Here is a 21,854-nt window from a genome sequence, read left to right on the forward strand (position 1 = left end):
TGTGTTGTTTTAAACCCTGTAGAGTTGCATCATGACATTGGGCCTCATTCACAAAGTATTCTTTTGGAAAATGAAAAAAACACTTTTGCAGTTTGCAAGGTGATATTCACTAAAATTATTAGAAGTAATTATTAGTAGTAAATTATTAGTTAAAAACACTACACTAGCGCATTGTAGGACATTACCATGTAACGTGATGTATCACTTACCCTTCAGCCACCACCACAGCATTCTGACCCACACCTGGCACAGCAGACTCGCTCTGCCAGATAAGTCTGGACAGGCTCGTCCTTCAGAGAGAAGTGGTTATATTTTTTTCAGATCTGAGATCAGATGTTTGTTTTGTTTTTTTACTTCATCAGTTATGCGTGGGTGTGTTATATTGTATCCACTGGTTGCACTACTAAATATAAGGCACATTTGCTGTAGTGCAACTTAGGGGAATGCTAGGATTCACCAAAATCTTGTGATTTAAGAACCCATCATGAATCCAACATAGATTTTTCTTAAGGCTTTTCTTATGAACATATTCAAGAAAAAAATTAGGAACATATTGGTATAAGAGGCCCATTATTCCTAGTATATATTCGTCCAAATGTAATGTGCTCAAAGATCAAGGAATCTAATTGTCCAAACTAATCAGATCAAGACAGCTGTATAAAATGATTCCTTTAATTGTTGGTCAGGTACGTTGCCAGCTGGATTGATCAACGAGAACGCCAGACAGAAAGGGCCCACCTCACCATACTGTTTGAAAAATATGTTCCTCGTTGTCTAGAGCAGATGAGAAACACCTTCAAAACCATCACTCCCATCCCAGACATCTCTGTCGTGCAGGTACACAAAACACATGCATGTTCTGTGAATGTATGGCTATGTAGTAAGAAAGTCATAATAAAAATTATTTTTCTTTACATTCAGACACTCTGCACTTTGTTGGACTGCCTTCTGTTACCAAAGGATATTCCATGTGACTCGCCACGCGAGCTTTATGAAACCTACTTCACTTTTGCCTGCATCTGGGCTTTTGGTGGGGCACTGTATCAAGATCAGGTATCACTTTAATTTAATGCAAGTAGATGAACTTGATTATATACAGATTATATATATATAATCTGTATATTATATATATATATTTATATTGCAGGGCATTATACTTGCACTCAAAAAGTGGCAATTGATACCATTACATTCTTCCTAAAATTTCCCTTAGTTCAATTCACTTAACTACATAATTTGTCTTTGTAGTTCTGCCTTCTTCAAGGTATAAATATAGGGTGAGGTGTCTTTTGTTGTCTTTTGTTGGAAGAGATGTCAGGAGTGTGAAGTGACCAAGAATAATATAAGTTTAACTGTCAATCATTGAACTAATGAGTGGTGTTGTCCATTGAAATGATATGAATTAATGCACGATATTTTGTCTTTGATGATTTGTCTAGCTCTGTGATTACCGGGTAGAGTTCAGTCAGTGGTGGACCAAAGAAATGAAGACAGTGAAGCTACCTGCACAGGGAACAGTGTTTGACTATTACTTTGACCCCCAAACCAGACGGTTCCTGCCCTGGACTGACACTGTGCCTCCATTTGAAATGGAAACTTGTACACCACTACTGGTAGGGACATATAAACTACTATTAATATGGGGGAGTAGAACACTTCATGTAACTTGAGAAACACAAATCTTTCAAAGCAGTTTGACAATTAATCACACACAATATCACAAGAGGCAACCTTCTTAAAGAAAACTAACCAAACGAACAATATAGTCATATTAAAAATCTATGTATGCCTCAGTGAACATCATAAGAGAGGGTAAGTCACATCATGAGGTTATGGCAGGAGTGCATGGTGCATGGATGATAGGCTTGCCACTGTGTCTGATTACCATCTACTACACCCCATACCAGACTGTGTGGGGGTGAAGGCATGAGCAACAAGGCTTGAGCTATCACCCACGCTCTATTGTCTTTCTTTATGCTCCTGCGTACAGCTGTGAATGCTCCAAAGGCTCTTGCTGAGCCATAATTAGCGGGGTTTTGTTCTGAGCAAATGATGCTATTATGACAGAATAGTTGTGGTGCACTGGGGAAATACAAGAAATTATAAATCACATACAATTCACTGAACACATGTCTGTCAATAAATCACACTCAAAGAAAGCCATAATAACCATGTATGTTTCTGTTCTCTGTCTTCCTGCTGTTTCTATGATTGCAGGCTGTTCTGGTACACACAGCAGAAACTGTGCGTCTCCAGTACTTCATGGACTTGTTGCTGAAGAGGAGACAGCCAGTGATGCTTGTGGGGAATGCTGGAGTCGGAAAGACTGCACTTGTCAGGAACAAGTTATACTGTCTGCCAGAGAGTTACATGACTATAAATGTACCCTTCAACTACTACACTACTTCCCTCATGTTGCAGGGTGAGTGGGTTTTTTTTGATTGTTCAGTGGTATGGTGTTCCACATGAAGAAAACTGTAGCACCATCTGCTGGTAGTGTTTAGATTTGTATCAGTGGAGGAAGAGAGTATTCACTCTTAGGCATTGTTGCAATCCTGACGTTAATTCTATGACATCTCCACATTTCCATAGTTGGTTTAAATCGGGTACATTCATTCTAGCTTTGTTTGTGTTACGTAACTGTGGTTCAGTCAGTGTTAGTTTTTTGATGATTGGTGACACATTATTTTGCTTTCGCTTACAGGCATCCTTGAGCAACAGCTAGAGAAGCGAGCAGGCAGAAGCTACTCCCCTGTAGGCAACAGAAGGCTGGTCTACTTTATAGATGATATAAATATGCCAGCTGTTGACAGTTATGGAACAGTGCAGCCTCACACACTTATTCGCCAGCATCTGGATTATGGACACTGGTGAGGATAACCCATATACCATATACTATACCAGTATTTCAGCTGTATGTTTTGTGCAATGTCACAACTTAAAACATTTACCAAGCTATGAGGTTTTTGTTTATTAAACCAAGCCATCTATAATTTTCCTATATGTAGGTATGATAGACAGAAACTCACTCTAAAGGAAATACACAATACTCAGTATGTCGCCTGTATGAATCCAACGGCTGGGAGCTTCAGTATCAACCCAAGACTACAGGTGTGTTTGCTGGTAAAATTAACCTTAATCTTAAATGGATATCCTTTTTTGTCATGGCCTATAGGCCAGGTAGACATTTTAAAATACAAATGTCCTTATAAGTTATTTTACAGCTTCATGTGATTCTTCTTCTGCAGAAACCTTCCAATATTCCTAGTTATGTGCTTCCAGAGGAGAGGATTATCATGGGGGAGAATTAGCAATTACAGTGTCACATGGAAAACTCCTGTGTAATTTTGTTCATTAATAAATAATCTAAGAGACAACTTAATATTTTATAATCAAGGGGCAGCATAGTGATAATGTATTTTAAAAATGGAGCAGCAACTGTGGATACAAACCCAGAAATGTATAAATGTGTAAATGATATGATATATCTCAGACAAATTAGATTTTGATGAATTTTCATTCAGAGGGAGGCACTCTGATGTGACTGACTCAAGATGTATTAGAATGTTTGGAGTTAAGTTGGAAGTCATCCACAAACATGTATATTTTAACAATTAAATTATACACAACTGAACATGTTCAATTTGGTTATGTCTTTGCTCTCTACAGAGACATTTCTCAGTGTTTGCTGTGAACTTCCCTTCACCTGAGGCTCAGATGACAATCTTCAGTCAGATCTTGAGTGGCCACTTGAAGCAGCACCTCTTCAGTGCTCAGATTCAGAGCAGTGCTTCAGCTGTGATCCAGGCTGCTATAACTCTTCATGACAAGATGGTTCACAGCTTTCTACCAACAGCCATCAAGTTTCACTATACATTTAATCTACGTGACTTGTGTAACGTCTTTCAGGTAATGCTTATAACGAGCAATTTGCATGCTGTTTTTCCAACTGGACTTCAGAATGAGAAGTGAAATATTCTTTTTAATATATGTGTTATTCAGGGCATTTTTTTTGCTGGGCCAGAGAGTGTGACAAATGGCACTGACCTGGCACTGTTGTGGATCCATGAGTCCTGCAGAGTATACTCAGACAGACTTGTAGATGTCAAGGACCTGCAACTCTTCAGGAAACTCCAGATGGAGACTGTGCATGAGTGCTTTGAGGTCTAACACAGATTCTGATGAACACTGACAACTGTTGGCTGTTTTTTACTTTTAGATAATATTATTTACAGAAAGATTTAAATTGTTTATCGTGCTTGTTCTCATCCAGGGACTGGAGGACAAAGAGGTGGCAAAGAAGCCCCTCCTCTATTGCCACTTTGCCCAGATGGGTGAGGGAGCCTCTTATACTCGTGTTACAAACTGGTCTGTGCTCAGGTCCATCCTCTCAGATGCCCTACAGAGCTACAATGAGCTCAATGCAGCCATGAATCTGGTGCTGTTTGAAGATGCGATGGAACATGTGTAAGTATGCATATAATGCATAATTATGCTACATAATTGTTTTTCTAATAAACCAAAGACACTTAAAACACATTAACTCCAGACAATGTAAACATGAGATAAAAGCAGTAACATAAAAATATACATTATTTTATTAATCATTTGAAGACACATCCTGTGGTCATGGAAAAGATGTTAATCTTTCTCAGAAGGGTCAAATTATTGGCATGAATCAAGCAAAGAAAACATCTAAGGAGATTGATGAAACTACTAAAACTGTGTAAAGAACTATTCAGTGGAAGAAGATCATATGGTCTGATGAGTCCAGATTTACCCTGTTCCAGAGTGATGAGTGCATCAGGGTAAGAAGAGAGGCGGGTGAAGTCACCCATCATGCCTAGTGTCACACAAGCCTGTAGAGGTGCTATGATCTGGGGTTGCTGCAGTTGGTCAGGTCCAGGTTCAGCAATGTTATGTGTCCGAAGAATAAGGTCAGCTGACTACCTAAATATACTGAATGACATTTTCTTGCCTGATGCCACGGGCATATTTCAATATGACAATACCAAGATTGTCAAACTGTGCAATGCAACTCTGGACTGAAATAAATGTTGTGACATTGCAGAAGCTCATCAAAATAATGCCATGGTGAATGTCAAAACTAAAAGGGGTTTAACGAAATATTTGTGTTTGACTTTTTATCAAACACTTTTTATCAGTTGTCGCATTAGCCGTATCCTGGAGTCTCCAAGAAGTCATGGCTTACTGATTGGGGTCGGTGGCAGCGGGAAGCAGAGCCTGACTCGTCTAGCTGGCTACATATCATCTGTTGAGGTCTTCCAAACCACTCCGACTAAGGGTTATAGCCCCCAGGACCTTAAGGTATACATTTGTCTTCAGATTACAGCCAGTCAGAGCATCAAGAACAAATACCTATAAAATATGCTTTTAAGAAACAAATCTTTGTAGTTATGCTCCTCATACATGCTTTAAATAATGTTCTGCAAAATATGGATAATACTGTGTTAAAAAAAACATCTAGATCAATTTTCCTTTGACATGCATGACATTGATAAAATTTAGTTTCCAATGATGCAGGAAAAATGTCAGATACTGTTAAAAGCCACTGTGAGTAAGTAAGTATATTGAAAAATCAGCGCTAAGCATACATTATCATAGGACAATTTGCAATTCATTAGTGGAGTGCATATTTTTGTGTGAACATTATATAGTAGGTGGCTATTCATGGCATATGTTTTATTTATTTATTTATGTTAGATGGATCTGGCTGCCCTGTTCCTAAAGACTGGACTGAAGAACCAGCGTGTGGCTTTGCTCCTTAGTGATGCACAGATACCTGATGAGAATTTTCTGGTCATAATTAATGACTTACTGGCATCAGGTCAGACGCAAATTCCAAACCTATTATAATCAATTGCAACTTTGTAGGCTTGACTGAACAGACCTGTACTGGAAGAACTGCATGTTATCCTCATTACTTTGTTGGTGAATGTGTTATTATTATTTGATTAATTACTTCATGAATGTACCTTATCAGTTACTAAACTTTTTTATTCTTTACAATTATTCTGAAATTATTGCAATGTATGAAGAGTAGTTTGTTGGTCTGTACTTATGACTGTGTCCTTCCCTCCAGGAGAAATGGCAGAGCTCTTTAGTGAGGAGGAAATTAAAAGTATTGTCTCAAATGTGAGATCTGAAGTGCGAGCCCTTGGACTGCTGGACACCAGAGAGAACTGCTGGAGATTCTTTACTGATCGAGTTCAACTACAGCTCACGGTCTAGTCTTTTGAATTTCTTCTGCTATCTTCTTATTCAGTGTAATAATGCTCAACATTACACTAGAATATGCCAGCACAGCTCAAATTTGTAACAACAATGTGAAGGCGTTATAAACACACATTGATCTAGAATGCCTAAGCTAAAAAAAAATGAACAGCACAACAGCTGAATAATATTATCAAAGATTTTAAACAAGATAAATTAACAGAGCCAGACAAACTGTAGGGGGAGCGGGGGGTCAAAAGGAAGGAAATTCTTGTCTTAGTACACATTTATGCTGTCCAGCTAATCTTTGTGCCAGGGCCACTGGTAGCGTCACCATCTGCCCCAGCCAACTGGGAATTTAGTTGCTTGTCTTCATGCCAGGTGGGGGCACAGAATGCTGGTTATTATGGATTTCCCTTTTGGATCTCATCTGCAATACCAATGACCTGTGTTTATTTTCCCATCTACATTTGACTGCATATATTTTTGTCCTCAAATACTGGGATGGAGGATATATTACATAACTATACATGTATGTGTGTGCATCTAGGTGACTCTTTACTTCATGTTTCCTTCCTTGTAGGTGGTCCTGTGTTTGTCTCCTGTGGGCAATACCCTTCATACTAGGGCTAGACGTTTTCCAGCCCTCATTCAATGTACCACCATTGACTGGTTCCATCCTTGGACCTCAGAGGCTCTGGAGTCTGTCAGTTACAGGTTCATCAAAGAAATTGAAGGCATTGAGGTCAGGTCTTTGAGCCTAGATTTTTTCTCTATATTTCTGTAGTTATAAAGCAGAGGAAATTGTTATTTTGTGGCATTCTGTTGTTTGCTAATACTGCAAAAACAGTATTAGTTGTGAAATACATCTTTAAATGTGACATATACTATCTACCCTAGGTTTCCCATGTACAACCATGTTCAAGACTGAATTAGACTGAATGAACATCTTCTAATTACTACAGTGCAGCTGGATTAACTTTTCCATAGATCCCCCATCATTAGTTCTCGGCTGAGGTACTGACAAATTGCTGAACACATGCCTGGAGACTCACTGTGAGAGCAGGCATATCATTGTTTTCCATCATAGCAGTGGAACGATTGCAACTAAGGATCATTTATGTTAATGAGTGAAGAGTGATTAGGCACATAATGACCCTCTAAGGAGGCACAGCTGTCACAACCAGAAAGTGCCATCACATATGTGAACATGTGCCAGGCTATTACTTTCCACTTTTTGTGTGTGTACATCTGTCCAAGTGTGGAAGTTTGTGGGCAGAATGAAAAATATTTTGTCATAGTAGTAACTGTGGCGATATTGGTTTAGGCAACTTAAGTGCTAATATTATTGGATATCAAAGGTGACGTTAAGTGATCGTTGTTGCAGCAGCTCTAGTAAAACAATATTTAAACTATAAAGTTGCAATAATAAAAAACACATTTTGAAAAGTTAAAACAAAAAAGTGTGCCAGACCTTATATTAACAGCCATTAATGATTGTTTGTGATTAAACGATTGTTCCAAAAAATGAAATGATCATTAATTCAAAGTTAGAAATGCACAACCCACTAATAGTTACACAAGGCCAATCAATGAGATCTTTTTTCACACCTCAACTGGACATAGCATGCTTTGTCAAAAAGCATTATGTCAGATGTTAATTAATAATGATTTTTTCCCACTTGTTTCATGATCATTAACAATGGCTTTTTGTGAGTTATGGTTAGGTTTGATCCTTGTATTCTCTGCTCATTTGTTTCTGCTTTAATTGATTGCTAACTCTTTGATTAATGGAAGCTGAGTGTCATTGAGCACCACATGATAAATATTTTGTTGGTATGTAGCGCAACAGCCACTGAAGACAGTGTTTAGAAAGTTAGAGGACATCAGAGATAATGTAAACAGTGTGCATGTTTTACAAGCTGAATGTCAGTGGTCCAAACACATTATTTTCAGAGGTTTCAAAGCCTAATCATTCCTGCTAGCTGCACCTAAATTTCAGATTGAGTAAGTCAGGGACAGCCAAGTAAGGTGGCAAAACTTGTAGATGAATTCAAAATTTATGAAGATAATATTTCAGGTCCCATCAGGTTGGGGATGTTAAACTCTACTCAATCCAACTCGCCCTGTTCTCCCCTCTCCCTCCTTGCCTGCTTATTTTTACAGCCTGCTGTCCAGGAATCCATCAGTCTTTTCATGGCCTATGTTCACACCAGTGTCAACCAGGCAAGTGAAAAATACCAGTGCAATGAGAAGAGGTACAATTACACCACCCCCAGGAGCTTTCTCCAGCAAATCTCCCTGTACAGAAACCTTCTGGAGAAGAGCCGAGCTCAGCTCCAGCACAAGATGAACCGACTTGACAGCGGCCTTCAAAAGCTCCAAACCACTGCTGCTCAGGTTAAGGTCTTTATTATTTACAGGAGATGGTTAATATTTAGTTTTTAGATTGAGCAGTGTAGTTTCTTCCCCTGACAGTTAATATATTACACATTGATGTATGTGTTATATTTTTCTCTGTTTTAGGTTGAGCACCTGAAAACCAAATTGGCAACTCAAGAAGCTAAGCTGACCTTTAAAAACCAGAATATTGAAGCTCTAATTTCAAAGATTGGTCTACAGACTGAGAGGGTGAGCAACAAGAAAGTAGCTGCAGATGTTGAAGCACAGAAGGTGAGATATCTTGATGCATATTGAATTTCATATACTTTGGCATTGCACTCTTCACATCACACTATATAATGTAACTTAATATATTTTTGTGATTTAGTTCATTATGGTTGCCTTTGTGTAGGTTGCTGTCATCCAGGCAGAGGTTTTAGTCAAACAGAAGGACTGTGAAAAAGACCTAGCTAAGGCAGAGCCATCGCTGACAGCTGCTATAGCAGCACTGGACACTCTCAACAAGGTGCTTTATTTTACCAAACTGGACAAAATTCCATCAAATATTCAGTAATTTTTTGTAATATTGTGTGGTATTTATCTTTATTTTTAGATGAATCTTACTGAGTTGAAAGCCTTCCCAAATCCTCCAGTGGCTGTGATCAATGTAGTAGCAGCTGTGATGGTTCTGCTAGCTCCCCGCGGTCGAGTACCTAAAGATCGGAGCTGGAAGGCAGCACGAGCCTTCATGGGCAAGGTTAAGCTGTCATCATGTCAGTTACATCTGCCTGATTAATGCCAATCTAATTTGTGCGTTGGCCTTGACCCAGGCCCTGCCCAGCATCTCTCCACATTACAGCTAGAGGCTCTATGAATATGCTCACTCACTAGGAGAGCCAGTCTGCTGACCCATTTCTCAACCTGTAGTGACTAATAATGCAAGTCTGGCTATAAAAGGATGTATTTGGGTTTTCAAAAGCCATTTTCCCATAAAATGGAGGTCATTTCATGTTTTCCATATTTTTTAGCATTCTGCAATTAGCATTTTAAGTACTTTGCCTTTGAATGTATTGTTTGGTTGAATTTAATTTAAAAAAAAAACTTTATTTTATTTTTTTCCATGATATTTAAATGTATTCAGTTACTGAGTGTTAGATAAGTGTGGTTGAATATATAATCATAGATTAGCTAAACAAGAACCTTCCAGTGTCACTAACAAGTGCTAGACTTGAAGTACTGTCTACACTAATTCCACTCTCACACACATTTGCCATAACAATGGAAGAACAAGTAATAAATCAGTAATCTTGTTGTTGGGGCCTGACTCTTTTGTAAACATTAGTATAAAGTTATTTTCACTTATGATTTAGTATGTATGTTTTTGATTTTTTTAATTTAATGTATATGGCAATTCTTTTAAACGGCACTCAATTTCAGCTCAGAATGTCAGTGCAGGTATTAATGTATCTTCTGTTTTTCTGTTTATGTGGATCAGGTGGATGATTTTTTGCAGGCCCTTGTGTCATATGATAAGGAACACATACCTGAGTCCTGTTTGACTGTGGTGAAACAAGAGTATCTGACCAACCCAGACTTTCACCCTGATCTTGTTCGAACTAAATCTACAGCTGCAGCTGGTCTCTGTGCCTGGACTATTAACATCATTAAATACTACGAGGTCAGGCAACTCCTTCAGATAAGCTGTAGTTACAATAAATGTTGTATAAATGTATTTTCTGGGTTTGTTCATCATTATTGAGCTTTTATTGAGCTTTTTTCATTGTTTTTCTTTTTTTCTCAGATTTATTGTGAGGTTGTTCCAAAAAGGCTTGCATTATCACAAGCTAATACAGAACTAGAAATGGCAACAGCCAAACTGCTGGCAGTTCAAAAGAAATTGGCGGTAAGCACAAAGTTATTATTGTTACCTACTGTAAGTCACCTAGCCAAAAAGCAAAATTTTCTTACTGGTGCCTATTTTTCATGGCTTTTTTTATTGGTTTGTTTCTCCAGGATCTTGATGCCAGCCTCCAAAGCCTAACAGCTCAGTTTGAAAGGGCCACAGCTGAGAAAATCAGTTGTCAGGAGGAGGTGGCGCGTACCAACCAGACCATAGAGTTGGCCAACCGACTAGTCAAAGGCTTAGAGGTAAACAAGGAGACATAGAGGAGTTTGGTGGTGTCACTGGACTGACCTGGCATAAAATAAACTGTCAATTTTCTGGAGGCATGCACAGAGAGGTGCTGGATATGGTAGTAATCTACCCTGGAAGTTGTTATGTCCTGGCAGGATAGGCTGATGATTGTGTGAGTAGAGCAGGCAAAGGGAGATTTTACAGCCTGGCCCAGCAGCATACGGGGCACTTGTGAGACAGGTAGAGAGGGCTGAACCACAGCAAACGCATGACTGAACTGGGCAACTAACTGGCTGAACAGTTTCCAAATGTAAAGGAAGAGGGATGGCAGAAATGCTACACTAACACTGTTCTTGGTCAGTGCAATAGGCAGCGTATGTGTGTACATAATGTGCATTTAATGTATACATAACACGCATACTGTATGTATGTGCAGGATATTTTAACAGAATTATTATTTTTTAAATATAAAAGTACTAAGGGGGACCTATTATATTTTATTATATTTTTGTGTATGGATTATAGAGAGTTCTAATGCTGCATATATGTAAAGTGTGATTAACATTATATTCTCTTTTTTGTTCCACTATATGCCTTTTTGGGCTGTAGTATCTGTTACCTTTATGGATATTAATACGAAGTAAAAAATGGGCATTCCAATGGCAGTTTTGTAAGTTCGACTTTCTTATTCCAGAAAATAAATGTGGTTTCCATGGAACAGCTTGGCTTTTAAACATATCAAGATAAATGTTTTGTCTTTATGGCATTGACCTGGAAGCAATAGTGTTCAGACTAATAAATCAGGCCGTCTATATTTAATCATTAACTTAACTCAAAGCCTCAACAGCTGTTGGAAATTAACAATGTCTCACCCCAGACTGAGTGATATTACAGGCAATCCATAATACATTAGAGTGAAATTATAGTGATTTTTAACTGTCTGAAAATTTATTATGTGACATATTCTAGATCCACAGCCCCTTCTAAGAAAATGCCATGCATGATTTATTGTTGTAGGGCTGTCACATTCATAGTATTGAAGGTTTAAATGAATGCTAAATTAATGCTGAATCCATCTACAGCCAAACTTCTAAAGCTTTTTTAAGGAATTTGCAGTTGTGTGCTTTACTGCTTTTATGTTTTTGTATATATGTTAGTTTAAAATAAATGGGGGTGGGAAATTGCCTAGCATGTACACTTCCTTGAGGTTTAGATTCTTCATTAGCCATTTGGTTTAAACTGTCTCCATAAGCAGTCTCATTGTAAATTGTTTGTTTGAAGCCCGGTCTTTTTGTCTTGCAGTCAGAGAAGGAGCGTTGGTCCCAAGCTGTTGATCAGTATGAAAAGCAACAGGAAACTCTGTGTGGTGATGTCCTCCTCACGTCAGCATTTGTCTCTTACATGGGCTACTTTACCAGGCAGTATCGTGTTGAGCTACTTGACAAGATGTGGATACCTTTCCTCCAGTCTCAGAAGGTAAAATTTGTTTTTTTTTGTGTGTGTGTGTGTGTGTGTTTGTGTGTTTAGACTGCACTTGTTTTTGATCAATTCTGTGAAGTGAGGCTTGTTGTTTTGCCACTAGTTCTCGAGCTAGAGTGACACCATTTCTCGATTTCTGTTCCAGGTCTCTGTACCCTTGACAGACGGCCTGGATCCAATCCTCATGATTACAGACGATGCCACTGTGGCTGCTTGGCATAACCAGGGCTTGCCAAATGATAGGATGTCCATTGAGAATGCTGCCATCCTGACCACCAGTGAGCGTTGGCCACTCATCATTGACCCACAGCAGCAGGGCATCAAATGGATCCGAAACCGACTGGGGCCAAAGCTGAAGGTGGTGCAGCTGGGGCAGAAAGGGTGAGACTATTGTCTGTTTACAATCACAGAGTCCAGCTTTATTATGTCAGTGAGTACTAACCATAAAAATTTGCTTGTTTTTTTTCCTGTTGATTTAGCAGTTATCTAGATGTTATTGAAAAAGCCCTTGCCTGTGGTGAAACAGTTCTGATAGAAAATCTGCAAGAAAACATTGACCCAGTCCTGGAGCCTCTGCTGGGCAGAAGAACTATTAAAAGAGGAAGGTTGGTACTGAAACTGCAATATGAACATTTACATTGCTTCAAGGATAAAAAAATGTTGCTTGCATAAATGAAAACCAAACTAGCCCAACAACATAAAATGCTTTGTTGAATGCCAAAAGCATTTTAAATCACTGTATAGTTTTAGATCTCTGTGATATGAGACAATAGGAACAGATTTACCAGCTGGTTTAATCTCACTGAGCATCGAAACACCAGAAAGACATGACTGAATGCATTATTATTGCCCACTCTTTAAATTATTAATGAATTTGCGGTGCGTGTTCTGAATCCCTGAGGTCCACATATTGATTGACCCCTTAAGACTATTGATAAATGTATATTTGTGTGTTCATATTATTTAGGTGTGATGAATATTGAACAGCTGCCTCAATATAGAAGCTGAATTGAAGACAGTCATGGTTATGTGTAGGGACTGTTGGTTCCCATCAGTTACCATGTAACACACTGAATTCTGGGATCCATCATTATGGCTTCAATAATTTCATAATGCTGTTTTGTTAGCATTTGTTTGCATTAATTTGTTATGGAACTCACTAAAATAACATTAACCTTTGCATCTCTCATTTTATTAGAAATAATACTTAAAACCAATATTAATTTACTTCAAATCTTCTAATGTGATTTTTAAACATCATTACTTCTGCCCACTTTAATCCACTTCACAAATATAACAGTGGCACCAGCATGGCTGCTCTAAAATTACCTTTGTTCTGTTACCAATTACCCTCAACAAGCCAAATCCAGCACATTTCCTAAACAGATAAATAGAAAATACCTTTATTGACGTTCTGCCTTGACACTCCCCTCAAAAATGTTTGCATCTTTCCAGCACTGATCTTTGTATGAGTATGTTAGTACATGTTCATTGAGCGTCTTCTGAAGTCCTGTCTGTCCAGACATAACAATTCATCATAGTAAATCTGATTATAAGTTTATCCCTTGTAGATGACCCACACACTTGTTTCTGTCGATGATTAATACAACCTGCTGCAGCAACTATGATGGATCTGGTAGGGCTCCACAGCTGAAGTTCATTAATAATTGGAATGTTGTAGATTGTGAAGTAATGAATACTAATTATTCCTTTCATGGCTGACGGAAAACTACAAGCCAATCCATCAACAAGGACTTTAATTTGGTGGAGTAATGGTTCTATCAATAGTACATTAATTCTGGCTTGTGAAGATATAGAGTTGAACCAGACCCAGGCCATGAGGAACCTGTGCCGTAAAATTGGGGCCTTGCCTGACATCCAAGGGGTAATTAGAGAAAAATGAAATGCCACCAGGTTCGTCAGGCCAGTGCTAATTTAATTGAAATGCAGGAATAGATAAATATTGGCTGTTGTGGTGATAATCTTTCATATTTATTCAGGATTATTTGTTTAAAGTGAACTTTGGCGTCAGAGTGAAGTTCGTTCTTCTGTTGATTTTTCAATGCATGTAAGTGTGAGATCAATGGACTCAGATGTGTAAGAACAAAATACACATTAACAGAGGGTTTGCCCTGCCACAGTTCAAATGTGTTGTAGGATCATCATCAGCATCCTTTTTTAATTGTCTGAAAAACTATTGAAGCCACTTGCGTTACCCATTAAGTAAAGCGGGGTGATGTTTCATATTTGTCACCTTCCTTGAAAGTTATGTCTTAACTTTCTGATGATACACTCCTTTTTTCCAGGTATATTTGGCTTGGGGGAAAGGAGTGTGAATACAACAGTAACTTTCAACTCATTATTCACACCAAGTTGGCCAATCCTCATTTCCCTCCTGAGCTCCAGGCCCAGACTACACTCATCAACTTCACAGTTACTCCCATTGGCCTGGAAGAACAGCTGCTGGGACAGGTAGTATCCCAGGAAAGGCCTGATCTGGAGGCCCTAAAGGTAAACCCTAAAGCATTGTATGAATGATGTAGACTAAACTAATTGGAGTTTATTTTTTATAAAGGTTTTTGGTTTTCTATAGTCTATAATACAAAGCAGAAAAGTTAATCAATCTCTGTTGTTTTGTCTGTGTTTCCAAAGATGGAACTTACAACACAACAAAACTACTTCAAGATTGAGCTCAAAAGTTTGGAGGATGACCTGTTGAGTTGCCTCTCTGCAGCCCACGGCAATTTTCTTGGTGATATTTCTCTGGTGGAGCAACTTGAGAACACCAAGACCACAGCCACTCAGATTGAGTACAAGGTGAGGCTATTACACCGACAGGGTCCTCTCAGTTGTCTGACTGTATTCGAGTGCAAGTGTTTTTGAATGTCACACAACAGCAAGTGCCTCATTTTATTGCATTAGCTGCAAATGATGTGTAGTTACGAGTATGTGTAATGAGAGGGTTTTGGAGCATGACTGAGAGCCTAATAGCTCATTTTGTGCAATTGGAACACACAGGTGGTGGAGGCCAGAGAGAATGAGACAAAGATCAACGAGGCTCGTGAACTATACCGCCCAGCAGCTGAGAGAGCGTCACTCCTCTTCTTCATCATCTATGACCTCAGCAAGATTAACCCCATGTACCAGTTTTCTCTCAAGGTGAAACCTTTACCCCTCAAGTTCTTTCAGGGGATTAACATCATTTGTACATAATTTAAAACAGTTCTTAATCCATTCTGACTTAATTCTTGGATTTTTTTTAATAGTGCTGTTTGAAATTGTTGTTTCTTTTGGTGATGTTGTTTTTTGGGTGTTACCGTCTGTACAAAACATCTTAAATGTCTGCTTCTATACCAGAATAATTTTTGTTTTTAGTTGCCAATCCAGTGCACATCTTCCTGGTGATATGAGCATATTCCTTGTAATAACAGTAATTCTCCCTTTAAATGTGTTTTAGGCCTTTAACAAAGTGTTTAAGAAAGCGATGAAGCATGCAGAATGGGATGAGGATGTGAGGACCAGAGTGCACACCCTCATTGAGGCCATCACCTATTCTGTATTCCTGTATACCAGCCAGGGCCTGTTTGAGAGAGACAAGTTAACCTTCTTGTCACACACTGCCTTCCAGGTGAGGGACTCAGGGCCGCCTCAAAGGTGGAGCCTCCTGTCATCCTCATCAATCAAAGTACTTTTCTGCCCCCACATTAACTTCAATTAAAAGCAGTCCGCAGGACCATACGCTGCTATTGATTACTTCTCACACCTTGCTCTATAGCTGCTTTTCAGACAGTTTGTTCTGACAAGGGGGTTGGTTCTGATGGCATAATGCAATTATCTGTCAACTGTTTTCGTCCTAGAAATTGGACTGCTCTAAAGGCTGTCCTTCATGTGGCTATCCCACATTTAGAAGCACTCATTCAAACTTTATGAGTACACTAAATCCCTTTGAGTTTTTTTGGCAGTTGTTGTGGAAATTATTTAATAAAAAATAAATGCAACATACAGTAGATCATTACAAACTGGTCTTGGTGTTTCCCCTTAGATTCTGCTCAAAAGGGGCCTGATTGATGCTCAGGAATTTGACTTCTTACTGTGTTTCCCTTTGGAAGCTAGCAAAGTCAGTCCTGTGTCCTTCATCTCTCCACACACCTGGGGAGCCATTAAGGTACAGTGTAGGCTATTGAGGTACTATATGTGTAATAACATGACAAAAGATCAATCCTCACAATATTCCTTTGCAATGCAAAGTTATTTTAAATGTTATTTTGAAATAGACAATTTCTACAATGGAGAACTTCAGTGGACTGGACCGAGACATAGAGAGCTCACCAAAGCGCTGGAGGAAGATTGTTGAATCCACTGTTCCTGAAAAGGAAATACTTCCGCAGAACTGGAAGAATAAAAGCTCCCTCCAAAAGCTAATTGTCCTTAGAGCACTTCGCCCTGATAGGATGACCTATGCACTAAAGTAAGAAAGTGACTAAAGCTCATTTCTATTTGTAAGCATCATATTAAATATCACCCAAAGTTTTGAAAATGTTTCCTGATAGGAACTTTGTGGAGGAGAGCATGGGAACAAAATATGTGGACACTGCCAGGCTGGAGTTTTACAAGTTGTATGAGGAGAGTGGCCCCTCAACTCCTGTTTTCTTCATCCTCTCACCTGGAGTGGATCCACTCAAGGATGTAGAGAAATTAGGTACTGCACAAGTATGTTATTTATACATTCTGATAGGGATAAATGTTCATGAATTTACATTTCAACAAATATGAAAAACATTGCTTTTCAGGACTGAAGCTGGGATTTTCCATTGACCAGGGCACTTTGCACAACGTGTCCTTGGGTCAGGGTCAAGAGGAGGTAGCTGAAAGAGTTCTCAGGAATGCCTCTACAGTTGGGCACTGGGTCATTCTCCAGGTAGATGTGACTAGGCAACTTTAAGGGAATTCAGGCAGTTATTCCAGCCAGCCTGTTAAATACCTAATGATATTATCTCATCCCCTGAGCCATGGAAATAAACTCAATTTGGCTCAATAAAAGCCATAATTGGCTAGATTGCCTCCATAAATGCCTCTTTAAAGGGAGAAGCCTGCAGCTAAGTGACTTACTGGATGTTTTCTTAGTTATTCAGAACATACAGCAGGACAACAATATTTGGTTTATCTTTTTAAATGTTTTTGAAATTTGTAATTTTCAGAATATACACCTGGTGGCTCACTGGCTACCCTCTCTGGATACTTTTTTGGAGGCAACAGCAAAGGACAGTCACTCCAACTACAGGCTTTTCATCACTGGGGAACCAGCACCTAGCCCTGAACAGCATGTAATCCCCAGAGGCATACTGGAAAATGCAATCAAAATGACCAATGAGCCCCCCACTGGCTTAAATGCCAGTCTGCATGCAGCTCTCAACAACTTCAGTCAAGTGCGTTAAATTCTTTAAATAATCTCTAAAAGTGCATTTTATAGTAGATGTGGTAATCTGTATTAAGTCATTTCTAATTCTCTTATTTCAGGACACACTGGATATGTGTTCCAGAGAACAGGACTTCAACTCGATGTTCTTCTCGCTCTGCTTCTTTCATGCTTGTGTTACAGAGCGCCGTAAATTTGGTCCTCAAGGGTGGAACCATAACTACCCCTTCAGCACTGGAGATCTCACTGTCTCAGCAAATATCTTGTACAGCTACTTAGAAGCCAACACCAAAGTATAATTTTTAAGTTTCTTTTATTGTTTATATTTTATTGCTGTTTTGATATGAATATGAAATTATGTTACATCTGTTTTTACCAGTACTTTCTTAAGCTATCTAAATTTATAATGAAAATGGTGTTTGCAGCAGTGTCATTGTCAGATTCACCAGTTACTTTTGTTCCACTGTTGCACTGTTGTTTGTGAAAAATGTTCATACCCTTTTTTTTTTTTTTACTTTTCTTCTCTAACAACTATTAACACGCAACCTATAATTTAGCTTTATTTCACGAAGACAAAAAATCCATTCTTGGGGTGCTGCACCCCTAACTCCTAATGCATTTCTCTTAGAACACCTATTACTCTGGTCACAACCAATTATATCTCCTAGGTATTCTGCCCTCCAAAAACGAATGTCCTTCATTATGTTAACCAAACAGTAACCTGTATGTGCGTATACACAGAATTCATTAGGAGGGCAATGAAGCGTTATCCTAAATGTAATTACATGCAGCCAATGTGACAGTTCACAACGCTGCATAAGTGATCACTGCAATTAGAGCTGATGAAGGAAGCAATTTGCAAAACAATACAGGTACAAATGATTGTGAACCTCCAGCTTTTGTAATTTGTTATGAATCACAGGTTCTTTTCTTCCTCCTTCACCCTCACGGATCATAATCTCCCGCTGAAGTAAAGACGCTTCTGTCATACATTACAGCAGTGTGTGTAAAGAAACATAATTTTGTTACATTTCGCTGCTGTAATCATTATTAAAAACGCTCATTTAGGAAGAGATCATAGAGTTACTGCTTGAAGTTTCAAAGGAAGAGTGGAATAATGCAGAGAAAACTAAATAGAAAAATTGCCCCTAAATATGCTGAAAACTAAAGTACTATTATAATAATTTAAATAACCTTTGTCTTTTATTCTTAAACTGCAAAATGCTTCTAATGATTAAATTACTGCATTTTCAGGTGTTTACATTATTAATTTACAACTTATGTCTGTTATAGTCCATGCAGGTGCCTTGGGAAGACTTGTGTTATCTCTTTGGAGAGATCATGTATGGAGGACACATTACTGATGACTGGGATAGAAGACTTTGTCAAACCTACCTCCAAGAGTTCATGCATCCAAAAATGGTAAGTCAGAGTTCATCATCTTTACACTACTGTTTTTTTGTGTTTTGTTTCTACTGTATAAATTTACTTAAAGTTAATTTTACCTGGTCTAAACAGAATTTGAACATTGAAAATTGAATCACTCATTCAAATTTGGACTCAGATTTGTGTGCCAAATAATAACGAAGTCTGCAAAGATTATTTTTTTAGTGTTGTTGTTATGGTAAAGGGTGCCCTCTTGGGATATAAACCTAAACTGCAATAGGAATAAAAAGAAGTCTTGTGCTTTTATCCTTAGTTTTTATTCTGTGTGTTTGTATGAAGAATTAAATAGAATTAATTAATTTGCTGATAATTTTATTCATATATATATATTGCATTTACTGTAAGGACTTCTACCCACACTTTGGTATTGTTCACTCTCGGTGCATTGTGCCCGATTTAGCTGCCAGCTGCAGCATGACACACCACTGCGAGCATTATTAGGTGATTATTTGGCACTTTGCTCTTTAGCATGTTTTAGGCTGCCAGATGCTTCACTCGGAATTAGTTACAGTAGTTTTACTCTCACAGAAGAGGGATTAGCCCCTCTACTTTTACTACCGAGCCATTCCACCAACATCGTTACGTTGATGCTGGATTTTAAAACACACATACTACACTGTATGTTTTTTTAATCCTTTGATTTTTAAATATGCAATTCATAGTTTGAAGAGGAGCTCTTCTTGTGCCCTGGCTTTCTGGCTCCTCCATTAATGGACTACAGTGGTTACCATCATTATATTGATGAACATCTCCCATCTGAGAACCCCAGTCTTTATGGTCTACATCCAAATACTGAGCTGGAGTGCCTCACTGTCACCTCAAACAGCATCTTAAGGACTCTGCTGGAGCTGCAGCCACAAGATTTCTTCAGAGCAGAAGGGGCAGCTCAAAGCGTGGAGGAGAAGGTGTGCAGGCAGAAAGAAACATTGTTTAATTAACAAAACCAGCCAGACTTGCATAAATAACTTTACCATGTTTATTGTATATGTCAGGTCAAGTCTGTCATTGAAGACATCCTTGAAAAGCTTCCTGAAGAGTATAATATGACAGAGATGATCACAAAGACAGCAGAGCGAAACCCCTATGTTTCAGTCTGTTTCCAGGAGTGTGAACGCATGAATGTCCTGCTAGCAGAAATAAGGAAGTCCCTTAATGAGCTCAATCTCGGCCTGCAGGTATAGTCTACCATGATATTTGCTGTTAAGATAGCTGTGTTCAATTCATATGTGTGGTATTCCATCTCATTAATGAGGATTTCCCTGACCATAGGGAGAACTCAGCATCTCTCCCAGCATGGAGACTCTGCAGTCTGCCCTGTACAATGATTCAGTCCCAGATACCTGGGCCAGACTGGCTTATCCCTCCATTAAAACACTGGCACAATGGTAACTACTCTGTTTCTAAAAATGTTTCTCTTTAATTATATGCAAGGTTGTTCACTGATCATTTATTATTTTGTAGGTATAATGATCTAATGTGTAGCTGTCGTGAGCTGGACAGCTGGACCCAAGACTTTGTTCTCCCTGCAGTTGTCTGGCTTTCAGGCCTCTTCAACCCACAGTCCTTTCTCACAGGTGTGTTCCCACTCTGTGAGCAAAACAATCATTTAGATTACTCATGTGCACAAGAAGCACCAGAGATATTATAAATATAATATATTGTATAGCATTAACATGCACATTTCTTTTTGTACCAGCTGTGCTGCAGAGCATTGCTCGTAAGAACCAGTGGCCCCTGGATAAGATAACTTTGACAGTAGATGTAACAAAAAAGACCAAAGATGACTTTGGACATCCACCTCGAGAAGGTGCCTACATCCACGGACTGTTCATGGAAGGTCAGAGTTAAGCAATTTCCCCCTGTTGCATATTTTAGTGTTCTGACTTTAGTTACATAGATCCAAGTGTTTTGCTACATATACCTTGGTAAAATAAGTTTCCTGTGTCCCTCTAGGTGCACGTTGGGACACCCAGGCTGGAGTCATCTCTGAGGCGGTTTTGAGGGATCTCACTCCAGCCATGCCGGTGCTGTATGTTAGAGCTGTGCCTGCGGAGGAGCAAGACCTCAAGAGTACTTATGAGTGTCCAGTGTATCGCACCAAGCAACGTGGACACACATATGTTTGGACCCTCCACCTGCGAACCAAACAACCTTCTGCCAAGTGGATCGTAGCAGGAGTGGCACTGCTGCTGTCTGTGTGAGACAGTGTGGGAGTGGCAGGCAGAGCCAGAGTGAGTAGTTAAGTATTATACGTACTTTAATATTCAATAAACCTAAACTGCAAACAGTGTAACAGTATGAATATTTGTAGATAGAAATGAGATACATGTTTAGCAAATTTTAAACCTGTTGTGTCTGTGTGCGACACTGTTGAACCTCTCCCCTGAGATGGGTTAGTCTGGCCATGATTTGTTGGGAGCTTATGTCTCCATTTTGGACCATGTAATTCTGGATAGGGAGCATATTTTATTGCAAGGTCAAGATTAAAAAAGCTCTCTGGCTGCCCTCTACTAACTGAATGATACACAGTGCCGTCTGGAGGGTTCCCGGACAGAATTCCCAGGAGATGATGTGCATGGTCGCTATTGACTTTTAAATGAGGTGCAATTGACATTGACCTTTTGTACGGCAGAGGCAGAATACTAACAGACTAAGTGTAATTCATTCAGCTTGGCCTGTGGGATAAACCTATTCAAAAACACTGATAGCTTTCTGTGAGAAAGCAACACATTAGATTACCCATCATTTATCTGTCTGCACTCT

General features: G+C 39.0%; 1 protein-coding gene across 1 annotated transcript in view; it reads left to right on the forward strand.

Moving 5' to 3' along the window:
• Positions 1–21,854, forward strand: part of LOC113171003 (dynein heavy chain 11, axonemal) — a 37,688-nt gene that overhangs the window by 13,928 nt on the left and 1,906 nt on the right. Inside the window, 40 exon segments of the mRNA XM_026373352.1 lie at positions 687–837; positions 922–1,053; positions 1,440–1,613; positions 2,218–2,422; positions 2,705–2,870; positions 3,009–3,111; positions 3,670–3,909; positions 4,003–4,164; positions 4,274–4,467; positions 5,166–5,328; positions 5,725–5,848; positions 6,104–6,246; positions 6,818–6,979; positions 8,401–8,634; positions 8,761–8,907; positions 9,029–9,142; positions 9,230–9,373; positions 10,112–10,294; positions 10,418–10,519; positions 10,630–10,764; positions 12,053–12,226; positions 12,375–12,610; positions 12,712–12,834; positions 14,536–14,740; positions 14,882–15,046; positions 15,248–15,388; positions 15,687–15,857; positions 16,272–16,394; positions 16,504–16,697; positions 16,780–16,928; positions 17,020–17,147; positions 17,428–17,655; positions 17,747–17,938; positions 18,939–19,067; positions 19,754–19,996; positions 20,084–20,266; positions 20,361–20,476; positions 20,553–20,665; positions 20,788–20,928; positions 21,045–21,322. Of these exon segments, the coding sequence (XP_026229137.1) occupies positions 687–837; positions 922–1,053; positions 1,440–1,613; positions 2,218–2,422; positions 2,705–2,870; positions 3,009–3,111; positions 3,670–3,909; positions 4,003–4,164; positions 4,274–4,467; positions 5,166–5,328; positions 5,725–5,848; positions 6,104–6,246; positions 6,818–6,979; positions 8,401–8,634; positions 8,761–8,907; positions 9,029–9,142; positions 9,230–9,373; positions 10,112–10,294; positions 10,418–10,519; positions 10,630–10,764; positions 12,053–12,226; positions 12,375–12,610; positions 12,712–12,834; positions 14,536–14,740; positions 14,882–15,046; positions 15,248–15,388; positions 15,687–15,857; positions 16,272–16,394; positions 16,504–16,697; positions 16,780–16,928; positions 17,020–17,147; positions 17,428–17,655; positions 17,747–17,938; positions 18,939–19,067; positions 19,754–19,996; positions 20,084–20,266; positions 20,361–20,476; positions 20,553–20,665; positions 20,788–20,928; positions 21,045–21,292 (6,580 nt within the window). The 3' untranslated portion in view covers positions 21,293–21,322.

The sequence above is a fragment of the Anabas testudineus genome, chromosome 16, assembly GCF_900324465.2.
Source record: "Anabas testudineus chromosome 16, fAnaTes1.2, whole genome shotgun sequence".
Classification (NCBI taxonomy): domain Eukaryota; kingdom Metazoa; phylum Chordata; class Actinopteri; order Anabantiformes; family Anabantidae; genus Anabas; species Anabas testudineus.